Here is a 23167-nt window from a genome sequence, read left to right as displayed (position 1 = left end):
TGGGGTTTATACTTTATTTTATAAAAACAAATTAGTTACTTTAGATGTCTTCACGATTCAAATTTTATATTTGTGACAAACTTCAAAATGTTTTACTTAAGCTCTTAAAATATCATTTTGTATCACTTAGATTCTTTCTTAAGTTTAACCACCAATTTAGATATCAAATGTTAGTTCATATTTGACATGAAATATACTTAAAATACGTATATCATATGTTAAGCACATTTATATCTTTTACATGAATAACTCGAATATAACTTGTTAAACAAAACAATCATCATAACTGTACATGCAATTAAACTTGGATCCATATGTGTTAAATATGTTTCATGTTAGATCTTAATTGATATTTAACACTCAAAATTATATTAAACCGTGGAAAATATTGATTGGTATCAGGATAAAGCTAAAATTTGTTTAGACAAATCGAAATAAGATTATAAAATTCGAGGAGGCCAAAGTTAAACATTTTGTATTAAAGAGACATGATTCAAATTATTAATTATTCAAAAGAGCTAGAATAATAAAATGTTCCATTTAATCAAAAGTTAGAAAGAAAAACAAAACCTAGATTGGATCATTTAATTTTGGAGAGGAACTTAAAAAGCAAATTATTCATTTAACCAATAGGCTAAGGCCATGGTCAGGCTAATCCAACCTATCCAATAAGTCCATTTTACTATTAAAAATAGCAAGATATTTAAAAATTTATTTTATTTGATATTATATATATTATTATTTAATTTGAATTCGTGTTTGGTTAGATTAACCTAAAATATAAAAATTATTGTCCAAACTCGACTTAAGTAGAATCGAACTTATCTAGCCAGGCAAATCACTTAACCTTTCGACAAATCTACTGAATACGTACATAGATATGTTATTAAAACTTTAAGATTTTAAATTTATGGACTAGTTAAGGACATTAGAAATAAAATAACAAAGATATCAATTAATCCGACGTGGCAGATCGTATTTGTTAAATAACTAACACCATCTAATGCTGAGCTGTACGCGGAATATTCCCTAATTTAGTAATTACCCACAAAATTTCCGTGACGTAATAATTATGATCCCTAATTAAAGGCGGATTTGAAATCTAATTATTGTACAATTGATAGAAACTTAAAATCCGCCTTTCCCACGGTCTTATATAAGTATCAAAACTTCCGTGACGTAATAATTATGATCCCTAATTAAAGACGGATTTGAAATCTAATTATTGTATAATTGATATAAACTTAAAATCCGCCTTTCCCACGGTCTTATATAAGTATCAGTTTCTTTTCACCCACGAAGGTTTTATCGTTTTGTTGTTCGCAGCCTTGGCACCCAAATCATCGCAGTTTTGCAATATAGTTTCCCCCTTTTATTTCCCTTGTACGAAGAAACAACATTGAAAACCCTAACCCTAGCCACATCTTCACCCAAATCTTTAATTATTTGCGCTTTTCTCATCAAAATTCATCAAATCATCGGAATCGGTAAGTTCGATTTTAAATCTTTTATCCCTTTTCTCGAATCCGTCTTATATAATCTGCAAATCGATATCTGTACCGTTTATTAGTTTTGATTTTAGAATTACTTAATTTGTTGACCCTATTTTTCCTATCTCTTACGATTAAACTGAATTTTTTTTTAATTTTTAAAATATGTCAGATGGCAGCTAAACCGCTTACAAGTGAAGCAATCGCTCTGACAGAAAAGAAGATGGACATGACATTGGGTGAGCTATTAACTGTTTGCGCATTGTTAAGTTGTTCTTTTGACGAGAAACGGTTTTCTAATTTTTTGTTTTTTTCTTTGGATTTAGATGATATCATTAGAATGTCAAAAACTAGTTCAAATAAAACCAAGAAGCAGCAAAGGGTACTGGTAAGAAATTTCTTCCTCAAGGGAAAAAATATTGTTTCTAATATTGAGGTGATATTCTAATATTTTCTATTTTTTACCATCAGAATAAAGGTCAGAAACCTTTTAATAATGCTGCTAAAGCAAAGGCTTTGAAGGTTCAACAGTATATGGATTCGCGGTCCTCTGTCAGACAGGTGTGGATTTTTACTGCTGTTGATAAAAAATTCGCAATACATTGTTGTTGCAGACATTGCCTTTAACTATGTATATTTGCTTTCTACTCTGTGTATGATAATCAGGGATTTCTAGCTCAAAGAAGATCAAACATCCCGGGGAATCAATTTCCTTTGGCAGCTGAGGCTGCACGCAGGGCTGCAGTTGCCCCAGTTCGAATTAAGAATGTAAATGGTGTCAGGGTGGCTAATTTGAACAAACCTAGGTAAATGGATTCTAATAGCTCATATTGATGCTCTATGCTAGAAGCTATGATTCTAATAGCTGATTTTTATCATTGAATCATTGCAGGTAAATAATGGATCTTCTACAATATTGATGACCTCTGGAAAGTGGTCCTGGTTAACTTAATTCAAGTTGCATGTTATGTGGAACTCCCTATATTTTTTATTACTTTTCTTGCGGAGAAGTGGCCTAACTTGGTGTTATCTTGAAAGTTTAGGGTTTTTGTGCACCCTACCCAAAATAGTATACTTTTAGTTCTTTATTTCCATGATGTGCAATGTTCGTTAATCAGATTAAGTGGTGCTGATTGTGGAATTGGTTTTCTGCCATATGGGATGGATATTGAAGCATGGAGTAGCAAGTGTTAAATGTGTTTATCATGTTTGAAGCAGTTGGATTTAGAGAAGTAAGATTACTAATTTGATAATTGCAATCGCACAAGGGCGGTATACATGCATTCCGTGGAATGACATTGTTATGTGATTGGACAAACTTTTTGAAATGTCAAATTGGTAGTTTGTTTACATGCTTATGTGTGCTGTAGCTCCATCTGCTTGGTCATTGCCCTGATTTTGATTTTCTTCATCAATTAGCTTTGGCCACTTAAGATTCTTTGACTAACAACTTTAGTCATTTGGAGGTTGCTTATCCATCAATTTTCACAATTAGTTTTAACCTGTCAGAGGCTATGGTTTAATCGAATGAGCAATTTTTTCTGAGTCTAGCATTGATTCTTCATTCGTCCAATCTTTTCTAGGATGCCACTTAATTGCCTATTTTGTGACTGGGTTTTAGCTATGTTTGAGAACCTTGGATTGATTGTCACAGTAATACATGACTTGAAACGCATACTTTTTGGCAAAGATAACAGTTTGCTGCCTTTGGTGCCATCTTGAAATTCTCTAGGTAGAAGTGAAGCAGGAATAATAACGGATTGGTAGGAATTTTGAAAGGGACTTGGTTGTTTTTATCTAGTTATTCGGATGTAAATTGACATCTATTATGCAATCTTTCATGGCATTTACAAGTGTTGAATCTTCTTCACAAGTTGGGGTTTGGAGGTTACTCAACTGGAAGTTTGCTGTTTGTCTGACATTCTGGGAAATCAACCCTTGTGACTTCCCCCAGTTCCGCTATTGCATTGGAGGGTTTTTTGTGTTTTTATTGGTAGCGCAGCATTCCCAGATTGAGCTTACCGGAAATTTGATGAGTACTTGCAAGCAGATGGTTTGATTTGTCTTATTTTATTGCTTGTTGGAAATAATTGCATTCTTCCTCTGATGAAAAGCTCCTCAAGTTTCACCGTATTGATTCTGGTTGCTCGACTTGTTGGGTGAAAGCTGTTCTCTTGTTGGACCTGCTCTCTTATTGTTTTTTACTGTTTCAGATATCCATTCATGGTTTTCATTTTCTTGGTTTAGGACTGGAGTACCACCTGTTCAGAGGAGGGCTAAGAATGGAGGTTTTGCAGCAAAGGTATTCTTCTATCTCAATGGAAGTCGCATTTTCATGATTCAAAGCATTTGAATGAATCGCATGTTACACAAGTAATTCTGTATTGATGTCAATTGGCAATTTTTATCTTTGTAGCCACGCCAGCACCAGCCGCAACAGCAACAAGGAGGGAATGTTGTTACAAAGCAAAGGCCTCATACACTGGATTCGTTGTTTGCCAATATGAAAAAAGAGCGAATGAATGGTCCTGCACAACGTAACGGCAGCAGTCGACAAAGAATGCCATGGAGAAGAGGCCGATTTGGCAACTGATGGTGTTGTGAGACGAAGCATTCCCTCTGCTGCTGGACAAGCTGTCTCGTCTTTTTTGGGCGATGCATGTTTTTCTTACTTTCGCCATCAAAATAAACTCGCTTATTCGAGCATTTTACGTGAGAAAGTGACATTTCAGTTGTATAGTGATTTTCCTTCGTTTTCTATTGGCTCGTGGACTGTACCCCTTGAGAATTGATACAAATAGGGTTGTTCATTTTGTTAATTCAGTTAAAATTTTAACCTATATTATTGAGCTTGTAGTGCGCAAAGGTTCAGTAATCCCAGTCATTTTCAGTTCAAAATATAATCGATATTCCTGAAGTTTTATTCTGTTTCAATAGCAGGCTTTGAACAAGGGTTTTATGCAAAATCTGAAAGTATTTTGATAAAAATATTAAGTCAAATATGTGTTGGGCTTTCATCTATCATTTATGCTAATAACTATGTTTTAAAGTTATTTATATTTATAAATTCATATATACTTTAATATTTAAATCATGATACTAAAGTAAATATTAGAAATACATATATACTTTAATATTTAAATATTAAAGTAAATATGCTAATAACTATGCTAATAACTATGTGTTTAAACTTAGTATTTATTTTAAAAATACATATATACTTTAATATTTAAATCATGGTACTAAAGTAAATATTAGAAATATGTTTTAAAGTTATTTATATTTATAAATTCACTAAAATAAAATAAGAAGAATATAATGATAATAAAAGAAATGCATATTTATAATTATTAGATATTAAAAATATATATTTTAAAAACTAAAAATATAATATGAGTTTATGTAAATATTATTGAATTAATTATTTATAAATATGAATAAATTTGATTTAAATGTAGAATATATTTTCATCCGAGATGTGTTTTAAGTAATTATGTACAATAATAAAACCATACATAAGCTCGATTTCAAACTTAATCCGACTTTACTCATAAAAACTTTTATTCCACAATATTGTTTGGATTAGTGAATAGTGATTTAAGGCTGACTCGTGTTGTGGGCTTGTAGCATCCAGCAGGCTGTTCACATAGGCTCGTTTAGCTAACACTAAACAATCCCAAAAGGCCCATACCAAAAACTGAAAAGGCTAAAAGTACACCTACACACCCTGCTCCTTCAACTACCCTTAATGCCGCCTATTGCCGCCCTGTTCTCCTCTCAGTCTCTGCCTCCCTGTGAAACAAAACTATAAACTAGTTTCCATGGGAGTTCCTATCTGGTCGAGATATCAAATAATATGATACAAATTTGAAAAATATTTAAGTAAACGTAATCGGCACGGGGGTGTAGCTCATATGGTAGAGCGCTCGCTTCGCATGCGAGAGGCACGGGGTTCGATTCCCCGCACCTCCAATCCTTCCTTTTGCGAAGAACTTGCTTCGACAACTAGCTTCTTACAAACTGCAACTTAACCTCTCCCACCCCATTTTACAAGGCTTTACAAGTTGAAACAATCTATTGGCCGGTATTCCAAGGCAAATATACTAATCATTTTGGCAGTTGAAACAATCTCTCTGTGTCCTGTGCTTGATCATAGAATATTCTAGTTTGAAGTGTTGCATGGTTGAACTTGATTCGCAGTTTTAACATCTTCTTGTGCTATCAATTCGCTTGCTGCAGAATGCTAAGCCGAAGCTGTGAGGAAGATGGAGTGAAGTGTTGAATGTAACAAAGCCTTCAAAAAGAATATGCCGAACATCGAGAAAGCTGTGAGGAAGATGGAGTCACAGACCTTGTGAGAGCATGGTTTGGGGACTGATCGTGAAGCCCTCTTTGTGTAATTATGAACCCCAAGCTAACCTCGGTATCAATGGCATCATTGGCATGACAGCTTCGTTCATGTCGCCTTTTCCATTTTGGAATGCCAGGGCAGATATAGCCCCTAGGAAACGATGTAGGATCGTTTAATCAATGCCGATACAGTTGACATATTTGTCGAACAAAGTATGTATGTGAAATGCTTGTGCAAGAATGCATGTATTAATATTCTTATTATCTCTATTTGCCCCACCCACCGCTATATATTGAGCTGCTCTATTCTCCCTGGTGGCTGGTAGTGGGAAACCATCAGGCTTTGACAGTTATCAACGGGAACCTCTAACACATTCGACCGGGCCGGTTTCCAGCCTACCACCCAAGAGTTCAGGAATGTGGTTGGAGCCGTTCCCATCTTCTCATGCAAGCTTAAAGTGTTCATTTTTTCTGCAGTTGGAGAACATCTGTATTCTTTTTCTTATTCTTAGTTTTACTTCGAGGCTCGTGATTGCGTTTTTCATGTTCGAATTTATATTCTCATTAAACATGGAATATACTTTATCATTATAACCAATATTTAATAAATTTAAATTTAATTATATAATATATTATATAATGTTTACTTTTTAAATATTACCATTTCAATTAAAATTATATTCAGTTTTTATGTCATAAAATTTATTACCTATTTTAAATATTTTTATCAGGTTTTATTTTTTAGTTTTTGGAAATTTATATGAAAATTTTTCTTTTGAAAATTGTACAATGAAATTTGAAACTACACGTAATTTAAACACCGAATAACGTACACCTCTAATTTCAGGCACGACGGGTACTGATGTTCCCACATCGGATAAAACAATAGGCAAAGTCTTTCTCAAGATATCTTCAATAGACGTGTCTGTCACTCAAACATACACGTGGCTAAATCATAGACCACTCAATCATCTCAAGGCTTAGAACAATAATCCCATCAACATTTAGATGTAACGAGCCTAAAAGATAAAAAACCCTTCCATTTCATGCATTACCACACAAGTTCTCTCTACTTCACTTCCCCTCCATAAATATATACACAAATTAATCTCCATACTGTCACGAAAATATAACCCAAATTTCTGTTTTTTAGAATACAAAAAATGGGCTGCACTTCTTCCAAAAGCAGCGTCGCCACCGTGGATTTCTACCGTCCGCCGCCGTCAAGCTTTGCGGTGTTCGACATCAACGCCATAGATGAACCGTGGGTTAAGGTGGACCAAACCGCGTCGGAGAACCAAGAGAAGCCCACACATGTTCCTGCTGCGATTCTCGAGAAACTCAACGCCTTTGAAACTGCTCCTCACTCATGGAGTGAAGTTAGCAAAGCGCTTGAAGATCTTAAACCCACCATTAACAACGAGAACAAGAAACCCCAAGCTCCAAATTCACCTCAAAAACCACCAAAACAAGTTACTCAGCTCCAGCCTCGTAAGAACTTAAGTTTTCATACTTTAGAAGAGTTAGATGCGAAGTTATCTTCAAAACCGGTTGAAAAAACCGAGTCACCGGTAAAAGAAATAAAAACGAAGCCGACAGAGGTAAAAAACCCGGAGTCGCCGCAAGTTTCAGTTCCGCCGGTAGGGTCGAAGTTAAAAGAGAATATATTCATAGTAAAAGACAGGGAAGAGAGGTTAAAAGAAGGAAGGATGGCAAATTACGATAAGATAATGGGCAAACGAGACCCATTAAGTGAGTTCCCGGAGATATGTCCGCCGGGAGGGATTGAAACGGTGGTTATTTACACGACGTCGTTGAGGGGTGTCCGGCGTACGTTCGAGGATTGCAACAAGGTGCGAGGGATATTCGAAGTCCAACGCGTGGTGTTCGACGAAAGGGACGTGTCGTTGCATGGTGAGTTCCTTAACGAGTTAAGGAACTTGTTAGGTGACGAAGCGAGTGTGCCGAGGGTATTCGCTAAAGGACGGTACCTCGGTGGTGCTGAGGAGGTGAGTGAACTGAATGAGACAGGGAAACTGGGGAAGATGCTGAGTATGGCACGGATGGAAAGAGGAGTAGGGCGGCTGGCTTGCGGAGGCTGCGGCGGAGCACGGTTCGTGCCGTGTTTGGAATGCGGAGGGAGCCGTAAAGTGGTGGCGAGTGGGGATAAGAAGGAAATTTGTGGTAAATGTAACGAAAATGGGTTAATCCATTGTCCAACTTGTCTTTAGTGCTTTTGCAATTTGTATTCTTTTTTCTTGTGGCCTAAAATAAAAATATGGGTCTCTTGGTGTTAGTCCAATTGGTAACAATGGATAGTTAGGCCCATTGGGCTCAATAGTTTTTAATTATGATGTCCTTGAGAATGTAAGTTTTGTGTTTTAGTGGTATTTACTCTTTTTTTTCTTTTTGCAAATTACAATATTTCTATGTATGTAATTATTTCAATATACAAAAAAATATATTATAATAATAATTCCTTGCGTTATACATAAAAATATACATTTTAATGGATTTTCCTATATTCTATTTATTTATTTTTTTCACTTTTGTACTTAAATTTTTTTTTCCATCAATTGTTTTTTGGTCTATTTTGTAGCATTGCTAAGAAAAATTGTTAGACAACTTTGGCCGATGAAAAAGCACCATGTGGCATGCTTTGGCCAATGAAAAAACATATCACGTGATAATTAGGTTTATTTAAAATAAAAAATTAAATTTAAATTAAAAAGAATATTATAATATTAAAACACTTTTCACTTTGATTAATTGTTGACCACGGTGCTTTTTGATTGTCTATAATAATTTTCTTTAACGTCAATTTAAAAGGGACTAAAATATATAACGGAGGCATACTTTAGATCCCAAATTAAGAATTTGAGTATACTTTAAGTACCAAATTGGGATAAAAATTAAGTACCAAAATGAAAAAAAAATATTTTAGAGGCCAATGAATTATGGAAAAGAAATTTGTTAAAAGACAGTACCCAAAAATAGAATCATAGGAAAATCCATTTAAATATGTATTTTTTATGTATAACACAAGGTATTATTACTATATTTTCATCAAACATTAAAATTTTTCCATTAGTGTTTTTTTATTATATAATTTTGTCCTCCAATCCTTGAAATTTTGTTAAATTGTTTTTAGATGAAAATGTTAATCACCTCCATGTATATCTCACAAACAATTTTAAAAATAAAACATATTTAAAACCAATAAATTTTAAAAAGTTCATAAAATATTTTTAAAAATTATCCATATTAGTAGTGAAATATATTTGGACTTTAGTTTAGTACTATTATTCAAAAGCGTTTTGAGTTAAAAGTACATTTGAGCAAAAGCTAAAATTTTTACTTATGCTTTTGCAAAACATTTTTTATCTCAAAAACATATTATTTAGTAATGTTTTATTTCAAAATGCTTCTCAGAGCAATGCTAAACCGCCCTTAAACTATAATGCATGCTAGCATACGAATACCATTAAAATTTTAAATTTTTATGTCCAAAATAAAATAATTTAACTAAATTTTAAAAATAAAGGATTAAAATGATAAAAGAAAAAAAAATGTCATTCTCTTTATGCCTAAACTAAAACATTGAAATAACAAAAAGGAAGTATGTTGTGATTGGGTATAAATGGATCTAAGTCGGATTCCTCCTTTACCTAACTTGAAGCACTAAATTAGGAACCAATAAATAAATAAAGGCCAATGAGAAGGCAATAACATGGGATTTGACCTGATTTTAGTGGTAACAGGTAAGCTCAATTATGTTACACCAATATTGTGGGGTTTAAATGACATTGCTATTGTTAATCACATGATGTTTTATCATTAAATAAATAAATAAATAAATATTTATTTTGCCTTTGATCCAACGAAAGGGAAACCCTTAATCCAGTCAAACAATAAGTCAAAACATGTATAATTTAGGAGATTATAATCATCGTTGTCATTATTGTTTCAGTATTTGTTTCAATCTTAAATCAATTTCAAATAGTTTAAGTTTTATTAGGGTTGATATCAACTTATATCAAGACCAACTGATTCATGTTGTTTGCTATAAAATTAAAATATTGTACACCCAATTTTCTAACATTTTTCATCTTAATTCTTATTTTATATACTTACTTTTTAAAAAAAAAAATAATATAATATAATTAAGTAATTGAAATTAAAATTTTATCAATATATAAATATATTTATATGCATGTTACTGAAATACATATGTATATATGATAAATACAATATTTTAAAATATTAATTAATACACTAAGATATAGTGTTGCGGTTTAGGCATAAAGGGTATAATTGAACATGAGTCCGAATACTCTAACCTCGAACTCAATTGAAATTTAAAATTTAATATTAAAATTGAGTTGAATCAAATATTTATTTTAAATTTAAGATTGATTATGCTCATTTATTATTTCTCTCACTCAAGTTTATCTCAATAATTAAGTTTAAAGTTATAATATAATGAATCTAATAATTTAATTTAATAATTAAAATATATATTAAAAAAATCGATAAAATTCACAAACAGTTCTATCTAAATATTATTAAATTCAAATTTAATTTAATAATTATTAAATTAAAATTGAAATTTTTTCCAATTTACTTAAAAAAAAAACCCAAAACCATTTTTTAAAACTATATTATTATTGCCTTTCACATTGGATTCCAACGCAAGTGCTCCGTCCGTTCTTCAGTGATTTTTAAGGTATCCCCCCCCCCCCATACATCTCTTTATTCGTTCGTTCTTTCTTTTTTTAGCAATATAATATTGTTGCCCTTACGTTAGTCCACTTTCATCACTGCCCTAATCATAGGTGGACAGCCGCAAGGGTATTTCTGGAACTTTTATTATCTTGTCGGCCCATTTCCCATTCATTCGTCCTTCCCTTTTTAAATTATTTCCGGTATGTTAACCGGTTTTTTACTGACATTTATTTGGAATAAATATTTTCAATTAATAAGTAGATAATCTTTAATTAATTAGATTAAACAATAAATACACAGTTAATCAAATGGTGATTCAATTAGTACCATAAAATCAAAAGAGTATTAAAATGAGATAAAATCAATTATCTTCATAAAAATATAGATCGAAGTAAATAAAATAAATTAAAAATCAATTGAATAAAAAAGGATAAATTAATTAATTCAATTATCGATCCGGTTATTTAAATGAACCCAATTCTAAAATTAGTAGCATTTTATTAGAAAACAAATAATTAATTTTTATTTTAAAACTTATTAATATTATATAATTTGACAATTATATCGTGAGTGAAGGAAAAAATATAGAATAATATATAAAAATCAACACCAATAATTGAACTCAGACTCAAGAGATCTTAAACTCTCAACTTAATTACTTATTAATAATTACGTGTATATTATGTTGAGGTACAAATATAAATTTTAATAATAAAATAGATAAAATTTTAATAAATATAACCCGTTTACTTCTTAATCTAATTTATAAAATTTAATTTACCATTTATTTGAATAAAAAGTAAAATATAATCCAAATATTAATCTGAAAACTACCATGATACTTTTATTAAATTTATATGACATGAAAAGGCTGATCTACCTTATTATTGTCATAATCCTCCATTACAATTTTCTTATTCAAATATTAATCTCATGCAATCCAGCAAAAGATAGGATATATATATATATATTGAACAAGAGAGAATATCAACCTTTCAAAAGGAGAAGGGTCACATAGTACTTAATCCTATTATAATAAAATTCATTGCCTTGTTTATAAATAAAATAATATCATAAGTATCAATAATTAAGACAGGTTATAAAGTTAAGCACGAGGAGAAAACTACCTTTAGTTTCCTGCATTCTACTATAATATTTTAACCCTAGGGTACTACAAGAAAGAATATACAATACCTAACCTACCTGTTTCTGAGTTTGTCCCTAAACAAATATTTTACTATCTAATTTCTTACTTAAAAAATCTGGAAGCCTTTCGTACGAGTGAAGTCGAAGTTTTAATTTTATTTATTTATTTTTCAATTAAATGATAAAATCAAACATAATTTGTTTAATCATATTTGATTGACTTCGTTTATTTCGTAAAAATAAGCTCAGTATTCATGTTTAACTTTTAATTTAATTATTTATTATTCAGCTTAAGCTCACGTTTAAGATTTTATGCACATAAAATGGAAAAAATGTTTTAGGAATTAGTTTTAGAAAAAGAAAAAAGAACGAAAATGTGACTACCATGCATAGTACAGAGTTTTTTTAACATCATATGATAAACAAGATCCAGCACTTCCCACGTATTGACTCACAAGGCAGAAGCCCGTAATTATCACCACCATTTTAGGGCAAATTACTAAACTTCAAGTCTTGATTTCCGTAATAAAATGTAAAAAAACAAAAAAACATATCGGGTTAACTCGAGCCAATATTGTTGCCTGTTTCTAAGCAGACAACACAAGAGACGGCAACAAACAATCCAACAGTTAACGCCTTTCTATTCACCCCAAACAACATTAGTAATAGATTGACTTCATACTGAAATATTGATTAAATTGAAAAATACAAATAATTTTAAGTTTATTTTTACTAACATAATTAAAATTATTTACATTTTTATAATCTTATCAATAACTGTTATTTTTAAAATTTATTGTTTAAATATTATATATATTTTATTTAATATATCTATTTTAGAATAAGATGTGATGTTAAAAATTTTCTTATTTCATTTTGACTTGTTTTGTGATTTTAAATAATCTATACTATTATTTAAAATTTTAACTCAATTATAAAATTACCCAAAACTTATTATTATTTATATAAAACAACAAGTAATATTTTAAAAGTGTTTTTATTTTTATATAAAATCTAAAAATTACATATCATATTAGAATTTAAATCGAAGGCATCATGATCTCTATTATTTTAGCTTTATTATATCAACTAAAGTTAAACTTGATTTTTATATTAATATTCTAAAATTATTACATAAGAAATTTCGCCTGTAATCTAAATTTTTAATAATATATTAATTTTATAAAATATTTAAAAATATGTTATAAAATTAACTTTTTTCACACCATATTTAAATTGGGATGAGGAGAGAAAAAGATAAGAAAGTAACGGAAAGAAGAACTTTTCCTATCAATCCAAATAAGGAAAAGTTCAAGTAAAACAAAGTAAAGGATAAAAAGAAAAGAAGAGAAATTGAGTATACCTTACATTCCTTTAAAATATTTAATCATCGGTTAAAAATTAGGAAAAAAAACGAAAAGGAATTTTAAAATGTAAACTATTATTTTTCTTCTTCATTTTCTATATAAATTATTTTATAAAAATCATCATAGTAAATAATTTTTTCCTTTAATATAGTTAAATTTAAACATAGGATAAAAAAGTTTATCGGTTTCTAGTTTCTTTTCCCACCCAAACCACACGCACCCCAATGAGGCGGCAAAGCCCAATTATTCGTTCACAAAAGAAACGACGTTAAAAAACGGCGTTGCGCCGTTTGCCGCCAAATCACCCATCACGTTCACTCCCTGGTAGCATACACTCCTCCATCCTCCGGTTAAATCTGGAACCAGAGTTAGTGAAGTCAGTTAGTTAATTTTTGCGATAAAACAATACTTAAACAGAAGAAACCATAGAAGGGAAGAATCAAAGTTAAAAGGCAGACAACAATCGCGTAATATAGGACACACGCTAAGCGGTTTTCGGGGATTCTTTGCAACGGCGTTCACTTTTCAGAGAGATTCTGCGAGGGGTTAAGAAAATAGAAAGCGGAAAGCGGTTTGGCGAGGCGGTTTTGCGACGTTGAAAGTGGTTTTTGATTACGGTGTTTAGATCTGGGGGTTGACACGGTGTGGCAAAGAGGCGGAGAAGAGAAAAAGTGAATTTGAAGTGTATTTGAATTAGATTTGTTAATAATTCGTAGCCTGGAGGATTTATTTTGTTTTTGGAGTTTGTTGACATTTGTTGTTGCTTGTTGTTGACTTAAAGAGAGTTTTGAGAGAGAGTTCAATGATGGCGAATCGGGTAGAGTCGTTTTCGCAGACAAATAATGTCTCCTCTGAAGGTAAAAAGAGAATACCAATATTCAGCTTCTTTTAGTTTTTGTTTGCTTTTTTTCCTGGAGAACTTTTGAAACTTTCCATGTTCCTTTTGACTGATAGGAAATGGATGCGATGATCTGTACATGGAATTATGGAAGTTATGTGCCGGACCACTGGTTGAGGTTCCTCGTGCAGAACAGAGAGTGTATTATTTTCCTCAAGGACATATGGAACAGGCAAACCTCTTTTCACTTTTCGCATTCATACTCTCTATATTTTTTTTCAAATTTCCTTTTTTTTAAATGATTAATTTCTTCTTGGATTTGTTGATTGAGATACTGCTATTTTTGGTGGGGGATTGTTTTAGTTGGAAGCATCCACGAATCAGACGTTGAATCAGAGGATTCCGTTGTTTAATCTTCCATCGAAGATTCTTTGCCGTGTCGTTCATATTCAGTTGCTGGTAATATTAACAGCTATGATTTCTAGTTGTGATTTTTGTTTACCGAGAAAATAAAAGTGGAGTAATTATTAGGATCCTATTATTGTTTTTGATCTTGAGAAGAATGTACACCTGAGTTGTTTTTTTTCTTTCTTTTTGAGTATTTGTTTTTCTGCTCCATAAATTGAGATTTCGGTTAGATTCTAAGTGATTTTGACTAAACGGATCATTATATTATTCTGTCAACATGATTGATTTGGGGATAACTTTCATGGACTTTCTAGGCTGAAAAAGAAACAGATGAAGTTTATGCACAAGTGACTTTGTTGCCGGAACCAAGTGTAAGAATCAATCCTTTTCCTTTATGATTTGTACATTTTTAAGTATTGAAATACACATGAAATTAGTGATTTATTTTTTATTTTTGCATCTCTAGCAACCTGAGCCAACAACCCCTGATCTGTGCCCCCCTGAGTCTCAAAGACCTACAGTCCACTCATTCTGCAAGGTTTTAACTGCGTCAGATACAAGCACTCATGGAGGATTTTCTGTTCTTCGCAAACATGCTACTGATTGCCTTCCTAAACTGGTATGAGTTTCTAGATCGTGCTATTTGTTTTGCCTTCTTCACTTTTTTGTTTTAAATCTCTTTTTTTTCTGATATCTTTACATGGATGTCTTTAAGGACATGAATGATGCAACACCAACCCAGGAATTGGTTGCAAAGGATCTTCATGGTTATGAGTGGCGCTTTAAGCATATTTTCAGAGGTAATATGAACACGTGATTTTTGTTGTCTTCCTTGTTCAGTCATTTGATATTATAAGTGCTCCTGTGGTTCTATTAGACGTGAAATACATTAAGCCTCCCTTATTCGTTAGGTACACATTATTTATATGTATCTGATTAAATGAGCAGGCCAACCAAGGAGACATTTGCTCACAACAGGATGGAGTACGTTTGTTACTTCAAAGAGATTAGTAGCTGGTGACTCCTTTGTGTTTCTGAGGTAGATTACTTTTGCATTTTTTCTACTTTGATGTTTGTGTATGTTCACCCTGAACACGTTCTGGCTTTCTCTGGTTTTGTTCATCTCTCGTGTTAATGGGGTATTCATTTAATACTTGGCTATTTAGAGGGGAAAATGGCGAGCTACGTGTTGGAGTGAGGCGTGTTGTTCGCCAACATAGCATCATGCCATCGTCAGTGATTTCAAGTCAGAGCATGCATGTAGGAGTGCTTGCAACTGCATCTCATGCTGTTTCAACACAAACCCTCTTTGTTGTCTACTATAAGCCAAGGTTTGATATTTACAGATTTGTTAACATTGGAGATAAACATGATATTCCTTTACTAATATTTGTCTTGTGTAAAATATCAGGACAAGTCAGTTCATCATTGGGTTGAACAAATATTTAGAGGCTCTTAGTAATAAGTTTGCTGTTGGCATGAGATTTAAGATGAAGTTTGAAGGGGAGGATTCTCCTGAGAGAAGGTAGTGGAACTTAATTACATGATTGCTTTTAATCCGTGATTGTTCGATCTCTTCTGTAAACACTTAACCTATCTGGATTGATGATAAAGGTTTTCTGGCACGATTGTGGGGGTTGAAGATTTTTCTCCTCTTTGGAAAGATTCAAAATGGCGATCATTGAAGGTAACTTCTTACATGCTTCCTTCAAGTCTAAGTTTAATAATTTTGTCAGTATAAGACCGATTGTTCTCGGTCTGATCTGTCCATAATCATATGGGATTGGGGAAAGGCGGAGGACTATAATTACTATTTGTCAACAGGTACAATGGGATGAACCTGCCTCTATCCCAAGGCCTGATAGGGTTTCACCGTGGGAGATAGAACCCTTTGCTGCTCCCATTCCACCATCTTTGACTCAACCAGTTGCAGCTAAGAACAAAAGGCCTCGACCACCTGCTGAAATTCCTGCCCCAGGTAAAGATATGTTTTCCTTATTTGATGTCTCTTCTGTTATGCTTTTGTTTCTGATAATCGAATGATCCAATCTTATTTGAATAATATAGATTTATCTTCAACAACATCAGCTCCTTATTCTGGAGTTACGCATTGCCATGATCTAACACCACAAAACATTGCTGCCGAAGCAAAAGGAAATGAAAATCCTGTTATTGGGCACCACATGTGGACAGAGATGAGCAGTGGTTGCAGCTCTGTCGCAAAGGCTCTGAATAAAGGAAGTTGGCTATCTTCTCCTGGCACATGTGTTCCTCATCATCTGTTTCCTGATGCAAGAGAGGATAAAACGAGATTCTCTGCTTGGCCTGTTCCTTCGGGTTTTTCAAACCCACAGCTCAACGAAGATTCAACCTTTGATTCAACTGAAAAGGCTAAGAGATCTGAGACAGCTGCTAGCTGCCGATTGTTCGGTATTGATCTGATAAACCATTCTACAAGCTCAACACCGTTGGAGAGAACACCTGCACAACTTTCTACTATGATAATGGGTACTGAAGTACCAGGCCCAAGTACTCTATCATCCACTTATTCTGATCAGAAGTCTGAAATTTCAAAAGATTCTAAAGAGAAGAAGCTGGAACAATTACAGTTATCAGCAAAAGAGAACCAGAGCATGCAAAGTTGTTCTAGTTTTACAAGAAGTCGTACAAAGGTATTAAAAATAAAATATTCTCACAAATATTAATTCATCCAATTGAAGAATTTACAGTAAACTCCCTTTGGGGTTTGTGTATTGGAATAGGTTCAAATGCAGGGGATAGCCGTAGGTCGTGCTGTGGATTTGGCCATGTTTGAAGGGTATGGTCAGCTTATAGATGAACTGGAGGAGATGTTTGATATTAAGGGAGAGCTTCGCCCTAGGAATAAGTGGGAGATTGTCTACACTGATGATGAAGGTGATATGATGCTTGTAGGCGATGATCCATGGCCGTAAGTTACCTGATAATGCCTTGACTATTTCCTACATGTATATATATTTTAAATCTCCTCTATAATTTAGTTTATGACTTTGATTTTATATCCATTCAGGGAATTTTGCAACATGGTAAGAAGAATATTTATTTGTTCAAGCCAAGATGTGAAAAAGCTGAAGACAGGAAGCAAACTTCCCTTGGCTTCTATCGAAGGTGAAGGGACGGTAATAAGTTCAGACTCATCTGAAAACTAAAAAAATAGGAACCCATTTATCTTCATTACCTGCTGTTTATTTTTCACTGAAGTTGATGAAACCCTAATCAGTAGCTCATTTTTTTTTGGAGCTGTGAGACTTAAAAACGACATCTTCTGGGTTTTGAAGAACCAAGAATTTGTTAATGAATTAGTTCGGAATAAGAGGCTAAGACTAGGAAAAATGTGAATACTTATAATCTTTGTTGTGGGTTGGGGTGCTTTAATTGTGGTGTTTCCTGTGCTTGTAAATATAAAATGTGGTCTGGCAGTATATTCCTTGTTTGCAGCGAGTGAAAGTGTCGCTGCTTACAGCTTTTGTACTGCTGCCATTAATTTAATTAGCTTCACTGTCATTGTAGGGGGTTTAATTTGTACATACTCATTAGGTTGATTATCATGTCAATTATTCGAGGATGCTTAAGTCATAATCTTATTTCATTGCCCTTTATTACAAGGGTGGCATTTATTGGCATTTGCTGTGAATATTACAATATCATATAATTTTTGGCTTGAGTTTTAAAGTTGCAGGGTTTACTATAAATGTCTTACATAGTTTGGTCAATTAAGTGGCTTTAAAATGTTGTTTCCCCCCTTGGGACAGTAAAAAAATTAGTAATTGTTTAGTTTTCTCAAATAAGAACTATATAATTTGGCGTTTAAGTTCATATAATCTGATTTTAAGAGATGGTGAATGTCGATTTTGAGCACAAATTTTTGCTATCCCAATGTTGACCATTCAAAGACAGTCGTGGTATATCAGTTTATTATAAATTGGTTTGGTTTTTAAAATTTTTATTTGTTTTATGATTTCTTAATATTATTTAATAAAGGTTTAAAGTTTATTTAATGAATATTTTTAAAATATAATAAAATTTCAAGAATCTTTAAATTATTTTTATTATTTTAAATATAAAATGTTTATTTTATATTATAAAATTAATTAATTATAAATTAAAGAAAAATAGAATTGGATAGTAATGGGTTTTTGAACTTACATTTTTGGTTCCAGTCGATTTTCGTTTTTCTTTTTTTTATTCAGCTCTACTTTGTGCTACAACATATTGCCGCAAAACGGAGCGGTTTACTGGTGTAATCTATCCTAGACCTCATTAGATTAGGGTTCAGCCATGAATTATTTTAGAGCGGTGAATGAGTCTGCATTAAATGAATCTTCTGATGGGATTGGGAACTAAAACGATCCATATTTTCCATGTTTTGTTTGACTATAAATAAGTCACTCAAGCACGCTTCTGGCAGAAGTCAGAGAACGTTAAAGAATACATCCTTTATTCGTTTAAGAAGTTTTTACTTCCAGAGGCGGACATTTCTTCTTATTGGTTGGTCAAAACGTTTACAAAGCTTGTAAGAGAGTGATGTTTTTACATTGCTAAGATACACCCACATAATTAGACACTGAGGTGGGGTTTGGATCGGTGCGGTTTATTTAGTTTATTTTTTGTTTTATATTATGGTATTTAAATTTATTATTTACTGTTATTTTTATTCAAGTAAACGAACTACTCATTTAAACTAAACTTAAATTATATGCATCCTTAAGTATCATTTATTGTATTTTAAAAAGATAAAAAGATAAAATGAACATAAATTTTAATGGTAAGATATAAAAAGATAAAATAGAAATAATCAGGAATTTCGACATAAAATAAAAGAAATAGTTTTCCATGGTAGTGAGTTCGTCAGCCACGTCATTGACTTAACGACTTTAGTGGACGCTACAATCGTGTGACTGGGTCTCAACAAAAAGTCGTGACTGGTACTGCTGGCCTTGACGAAGACTATACTAGTCACTTGGATTACGATCTCGTATCGTATTTCATACATTCCAGTTCCATTTTCACTGATTTGTTTCTGAAAAGAAAAACAATTTATGGTGGCTACACGCCAAAAAGTACGGAGGAGCCATGTCTAAGAGATTGCACCGCCGCCCATGTTCCTCTGCTCCTTCACACGCTCAAGCCTTCACGATGGACGGTCCCAAACCGTGTGTTTTGCGGCAGTTTACACTTGTGCTTTCGTAGCTTTGTTCTATTGCCATGCTCGGACACTTCTCGGCTCCCACTCTTGTTTCTTTCTCTTTAACACTATCGTTGTTCATCTCCGAGAACATTGAAAAGTTCTTGGAACCAAGTGATTTTCCGGGGTTGGATCCGCCGACGAGGGTGGTGAATACGGCGTTATCGGTGATGGCGTACGAGTATCCGACAATGGAGTATCAGCTCTAACTCTCTTTGCTTTCATGGAAGCTGCGAAGTTTGCCGCCTATTGGTTACCTTTTTGTAGGAAGAACGGTATAACGACGAGGAGCCCCGATGAATATTTTGCATCCAATTACTCAAGAACCATTGAAGCTGAGAAGATTAAGGTAAAATAAATATTTAGCTTACAATGAAACCTTTTAACTCACATGGCTTTTATTTATGTTTAGGCATATGTATCTAAATAAAAAATAAAAAAATATGGTACAAATTTTTGTATTTTTATATATTTAGAATTTAGTTTCTCTATTTTTTAAATTTCAAAATGTAAATTTAATTGTTAACACCATAAAATTCTCTTGTTAAATTCATTAATGTGATATTTTGAAATTAAAAAAATCATCATTTTATAGTCATATAAAAGAAATTGACTATTGTAATAAATATGAATTTAACAAAATTTTTTATCAATATAAACTTTTACATCTGAAAAGTAAGAGAATTAAATTTTAAAAAGAATTTTGACAAAAGAATCTTGAGATAAAGTAAAAGAGATTAAATTTTAAATATATGAAGAGTATAGGGCCTAAAGTATATTTTAACCAAGCCAAATTTTACTGTTATTTTCTCTTAAATAAAAATCACTAGTCACTTAAAAAGGACTAATTGTACATTAAAAATAAGTAATCGTCATTTCCCAAAATAGTGGAAAATTCGATATAAGTTCATATTCGAGTGAAAGACATAAAGGTACGAAGATAGTGACATAAACAGTAATAAATTGAAAACTTTTAAGGGTTAAAATTGTTGCAGGTAATGTATGAGAGCATGAAATTCAGAAAGGAAAACGTTGTTGAAACTGGAAGAGTTGATGATGAGTACATAACCAACGATAAAGATCATCAGGCTTTCAGTAAATGGAGAACCGATCATGGATTTACCCGTCAAAATCATCCCTCTAATTCAGGTTTTTCAACACAACATTTACGTCAGAAATTAATGAATGCATGTCAATCGACAGAACAACGTTGTTATTTGTCTATAACCAGGTTTTGTTGGAGAAAAACCAAGACAGAGACATTACAGGCCATTGTTTGCCAAACCTGGTTTATGTCTCTACACAGAAGAGCGCCTCACATCTCCTCACCATTTCAAAGCCGGTGCCCTTAATGTCCTGGTATATATATATATATATATATATACACATATGAACTTTATTTTTTTAAGTGTATAATTATATATGTGGATCTACTTATATATGGCCAATTTTGTGTTTGAAGGTTCGTGTTTTTGCTGTTATGACAAATGCGCCTATAATTTTAACCTTAAGACTGCAACATGTATTCGAATGATCCTAGAACACCCTTTCTTGCCTTTTGTTATGTGTTAGACCCTGAAATCCGGAATCGATTGGCTTACATTCAGTTTCCTCAAGAATTCCATGGTCTAAATGAGACTGATAGTTATGCTGGTAGGCTTATACGTTTGTTTAAACTTAATCCTTCTGGCTTAGATGGGTTATCCGGACCTAATTATATGGGAACTTGCTGTTTTATTCGCCGGCGATCTTTGTTCGGCGACCCGTTAACTTTGGTTTCACCGGAAATAAGGGAATTAAGTCCTGATTATGTTGTGAACAATCCCATTACTTCTCCATCAGTTCTTGAAGTTGCTCACCGAGTAGCTGGATGCAATTATGAAAACCAGAGCAAATGGGGCTCTAAGATAACCTGTGGCTGTACATACATACATACATACATACATACATACATACATACATACATACATACATACATACATACATACATACATACATACATACATACATACATACATACATACATACATACATACATACATACATACATACATACATACATACATACATACATCCATGCATGTTTCCTTTGGCTTTTGCTGTTGTGATTATACACGCTTGCAAAACAGTGATATGTGACAGATTGGGTTTAGATATGGGTTACTGGTGGAGGACTTTTACACAGGTTTTAGACTGAAATGTGAAGGATGGAGGTCCATATTCTGCAATCCTGAAAAGGCTGCATTTATGGGAAATGCACCCTTAAACCTTCTTGATGTTCCTTTTCAGAACAAGAGGTGGCAAATTGGTCTCCTTGAAGTGGCTTCTTGAAGATACAGTCCAATAACTTTTGCTGTTAAAGCTATGGGGCTGTTCATCGGGTTAGGCTATTCAAGCTATGCATATTCTTCCATTTTGTCAATTCCAATCACTACATATTCCTTTGTCCCTCAACTTGCTCTCCTCAATGGTCTCAATATCTTCCCAAAGGTCTCTGAGCCATGGTTTCTCCTTTACGTGTTAGTGTTTCTTGGAGCATATGGGCAAGATTTCTTAGAGCACTGTGTTGGTGGGGGAACAATACAAAGATGGTGGAGTGATCAGAGACTGTGGATGATCAAAGGGCTTTCATGTTTCTTGTTTGGGTTAACCGAGTTCTTGCTTAAATCCATTGGGATTCCGACACAGGGTTTCAATGTCACCAGAAAGGTAGTCGACGATGAGCAAAGGAAAAGATACGTGCAAGGGTTGTTTGAATTTGGGGTGTCATCTGCCATGTTTGTACCACTAACAATGGCAGCAATTGTTAACTTATTCTCGTTCACTTATGGATTGATTCATTTCGTCAATGGCAGCAACAAGGAAATGGGGTTAATGCCATTGTTGTTATCAGCTTCATTTCCTTTACTGAAACAACTCTGGTATTGGCTGTTTATTCAGTAGCTTCTCTTGTTCTCAAGTGATATGGTAGCTTGCTAGTTGAAAAATTAGGAGCACAGATTACACAGTAGTTTTTGTGTTGACTGCTTTCTTTAACTTGCATTATTGCTATGAAGTAAGATCTATTTATCAATAAATTCGTTTTAATGGGTCAACATTGATGGGCTTTGAGCCGGTTTCGTTTTTGTGTATGCCACGTTGATGGGCAATGGCCCATAGGATTGGCTACGTGAATCCACAAAGGGAAAAAAAATGGCTGAAGATTGAGCAATGTAGCGTCGAGGATCATGGGAGGGAACGGCATCGTTTTGCAGTCCATCTATTCCTCTCTTTGGTTTAGAGGTCTTGAAACAATCAGTTTGATTATTATTCGACCCTAACTATAATTAACTGAATTAATTGAAGTTACAAAACTATTAACCCTTTATATCAGTTATAGATTCATTTGGTTAATCCTTTGTTCAGCAGATAATGTATATCCATGCGAAAACTTGCGAGTAGAGAAGCATAGGTAGATCCTTTGTTCGAACTTTGCTTACTCTTTGGAACTCAAAAACACTTAGATAATCGATTGTGGATTTCTTTTTCTATGAGTTTGGTGCCAAAATTTGCTAAAAGAACAGTATGATTGGTAGAACAATTACCTAAAGCTTGACAAAGACATATTCTTTCACTCAAA

At 33.1% G+C, this 23167-nt stretch overlaps 3 protein-coding genes, 1 non-coding gene and 1 pseudogene across 4 annotated transcripts; all 5 read left to right on the top strand.

The window, feature by feature from the left end:
• Positions 1 to 1280: 1280 nt before the first annotated feature.
• LOC105801942 (uncharacterized) lies at positions 1281 to 4330 on the top strand. Its single transcript, XM_012633305.2, has 7 exons — positions 1281 to 1487; positions 1663 to 1729; positions 1817 to 1878; positions 1962 to 2051; positions 2157 to 2296; positions 3738 to 3792; positions 3907 to 4330. Exons 2-7 carry the CDS (start codon positions 1663 to 1665, stop codon positions 4081 to 4083), a joined length of 591 nt encoding a protein of 196 aa, XP_012488759.1. The 5' UTR covers positions 1281 to 1487; the 3' UTR covers positions 4084 to 4330.
• A 1059-nt stretch (positions 4331 to 5389) lies between these two features.
• On the top strand, positions 5390 to 5462 carry TRNAA-CGC (transfer RNA alanine (anticodon CGC)). Its single transcript has one exon. It is a non-coding gene; the product is annotated as a tRNA-Ala (tRNA).
• A 1415-nt stretch (positions 5463 to 6877) lies between these two features.
• LOC105801944 (uncharacterized) lies at positions 6878 to 8338 on the top strand. The gene has a single exon (XM_012633307.2). The coding sequence runs from the start codon at positions 7004 to 7006 to the stop codon at positions 8069 to 8071; it is 1068 nt and encodes a 355-aa protein (XP_012488761.1). The 5' UTR covers positions 6878 to 7003; the 3' UTR covers positions 8072 to 8338.
• Positions 8339 to 13471: 5133 nt separating this feature from the next.
• On the top strand, positions 13472 to 17986 carry LOC105801943 (auxin response factor 9). Its single transcript, XM_012633306.2, has 14 exons — positions 13472 to 13935; positions 14033 to 14148; positions 14280 to 14375; positions 14639 to 14695; positions 14791 to 14943; positions 15040 to 15124; positions 15273 to 15363; positions 15491 to 15655; positions 15736 to 15849; positions 15939 to 16011; positions 16149 to 16302; positions 16392 to 16996; positions 17087 to 17274; positions 17374 to 17986. Exons 1-14 carry the CDS (start codon positions 13881 to 13883, stop codon positions 17510 to 17512), a joined length of 2091 nt encoding a protein of 696 aa, XP_012488760.1. The 5' UTR covers positions 13472 to 13880; the 3' UTR covers positions 17513 to 17986.
• A 1244-nt stretch (positions 17987 to 19230) lies between these two features.
• LOC105800885 (cellulose synthase-like protein G3) lies at positions 19231 to 22625 on the top strand (annotated as a pseudogene).
• The last annotated feature ends 542 nt before the right edge of the window (positions 22626 to 23167 follow it).

Source organism: Gossypium raimondii, chromosome 11 (assembly GCF_025698545.1).
Source record: "Gossypium raimondii isolate GPD5lz chromosome 11, ASM2569854v1, whole genome shotgun sequence".
Classification (NCBI taxonomy): domain Eukaryota; kingdom Viridiplantae; phylum Streptophyta; class Magnoliopsida; order Malvales; family Malvaceae; genus Gossypium; species Gossypium raimondii.
The sequence above is the reverse complement of the archived record's forward strand: the minus strand, read 5'-3'. Positions and strand labels throughout refer to the sequence as shown.

Coding starts and splice junctions, on each gene's coding strand:
- LOC105801943 (XM_012633306.2), top strand. CDS start 13,881: ATGATGGCGAATCGGGTAGAGTCGTTTTCGCAGACAAATAATGTCTCC. Junction 13,936..14,032: donor AAATAATGTCTCCTCTGAAG/GTAAAAAGAGAA, acceptor TTTGACTGATAG/GAAATGGATGCGATGATCTG. Junction 14,149..14,279: donor CTCAAGGACATATGGAACAG/GCAAACCTCTTT, acceptor GGATTGTTTTAG/TTGGAAGCATCCACGAATCA.
- LOC105801942 (XM_012633305.2), top strand. CDS start 1,663: ATGGCAGCTAAACCGCTTACAAGTGAAGCAATCGCTCTGACAGAAAAG. Junction 1,730..1,816: donor GAAGATGGACATGACATTGG/GTGAGCTATTAA, acceptor CTTTGGATTTAG/ATGATATCATTAGAATGTCA. Junction 2,297..3,737: donor GCTAATTTGAACAAACCTAG/GTAAATGGATTC, acceptor TTCTTGGTTTAG/GACTGGAGTACCACCTGTTC.
- LOC105801944 (XM_012633307.2), top strand. CDS start 7,004: ATGGGCTGCACTTCTTCCAAAAGCAGCGTCGCCACCGTGGATTTCTAC.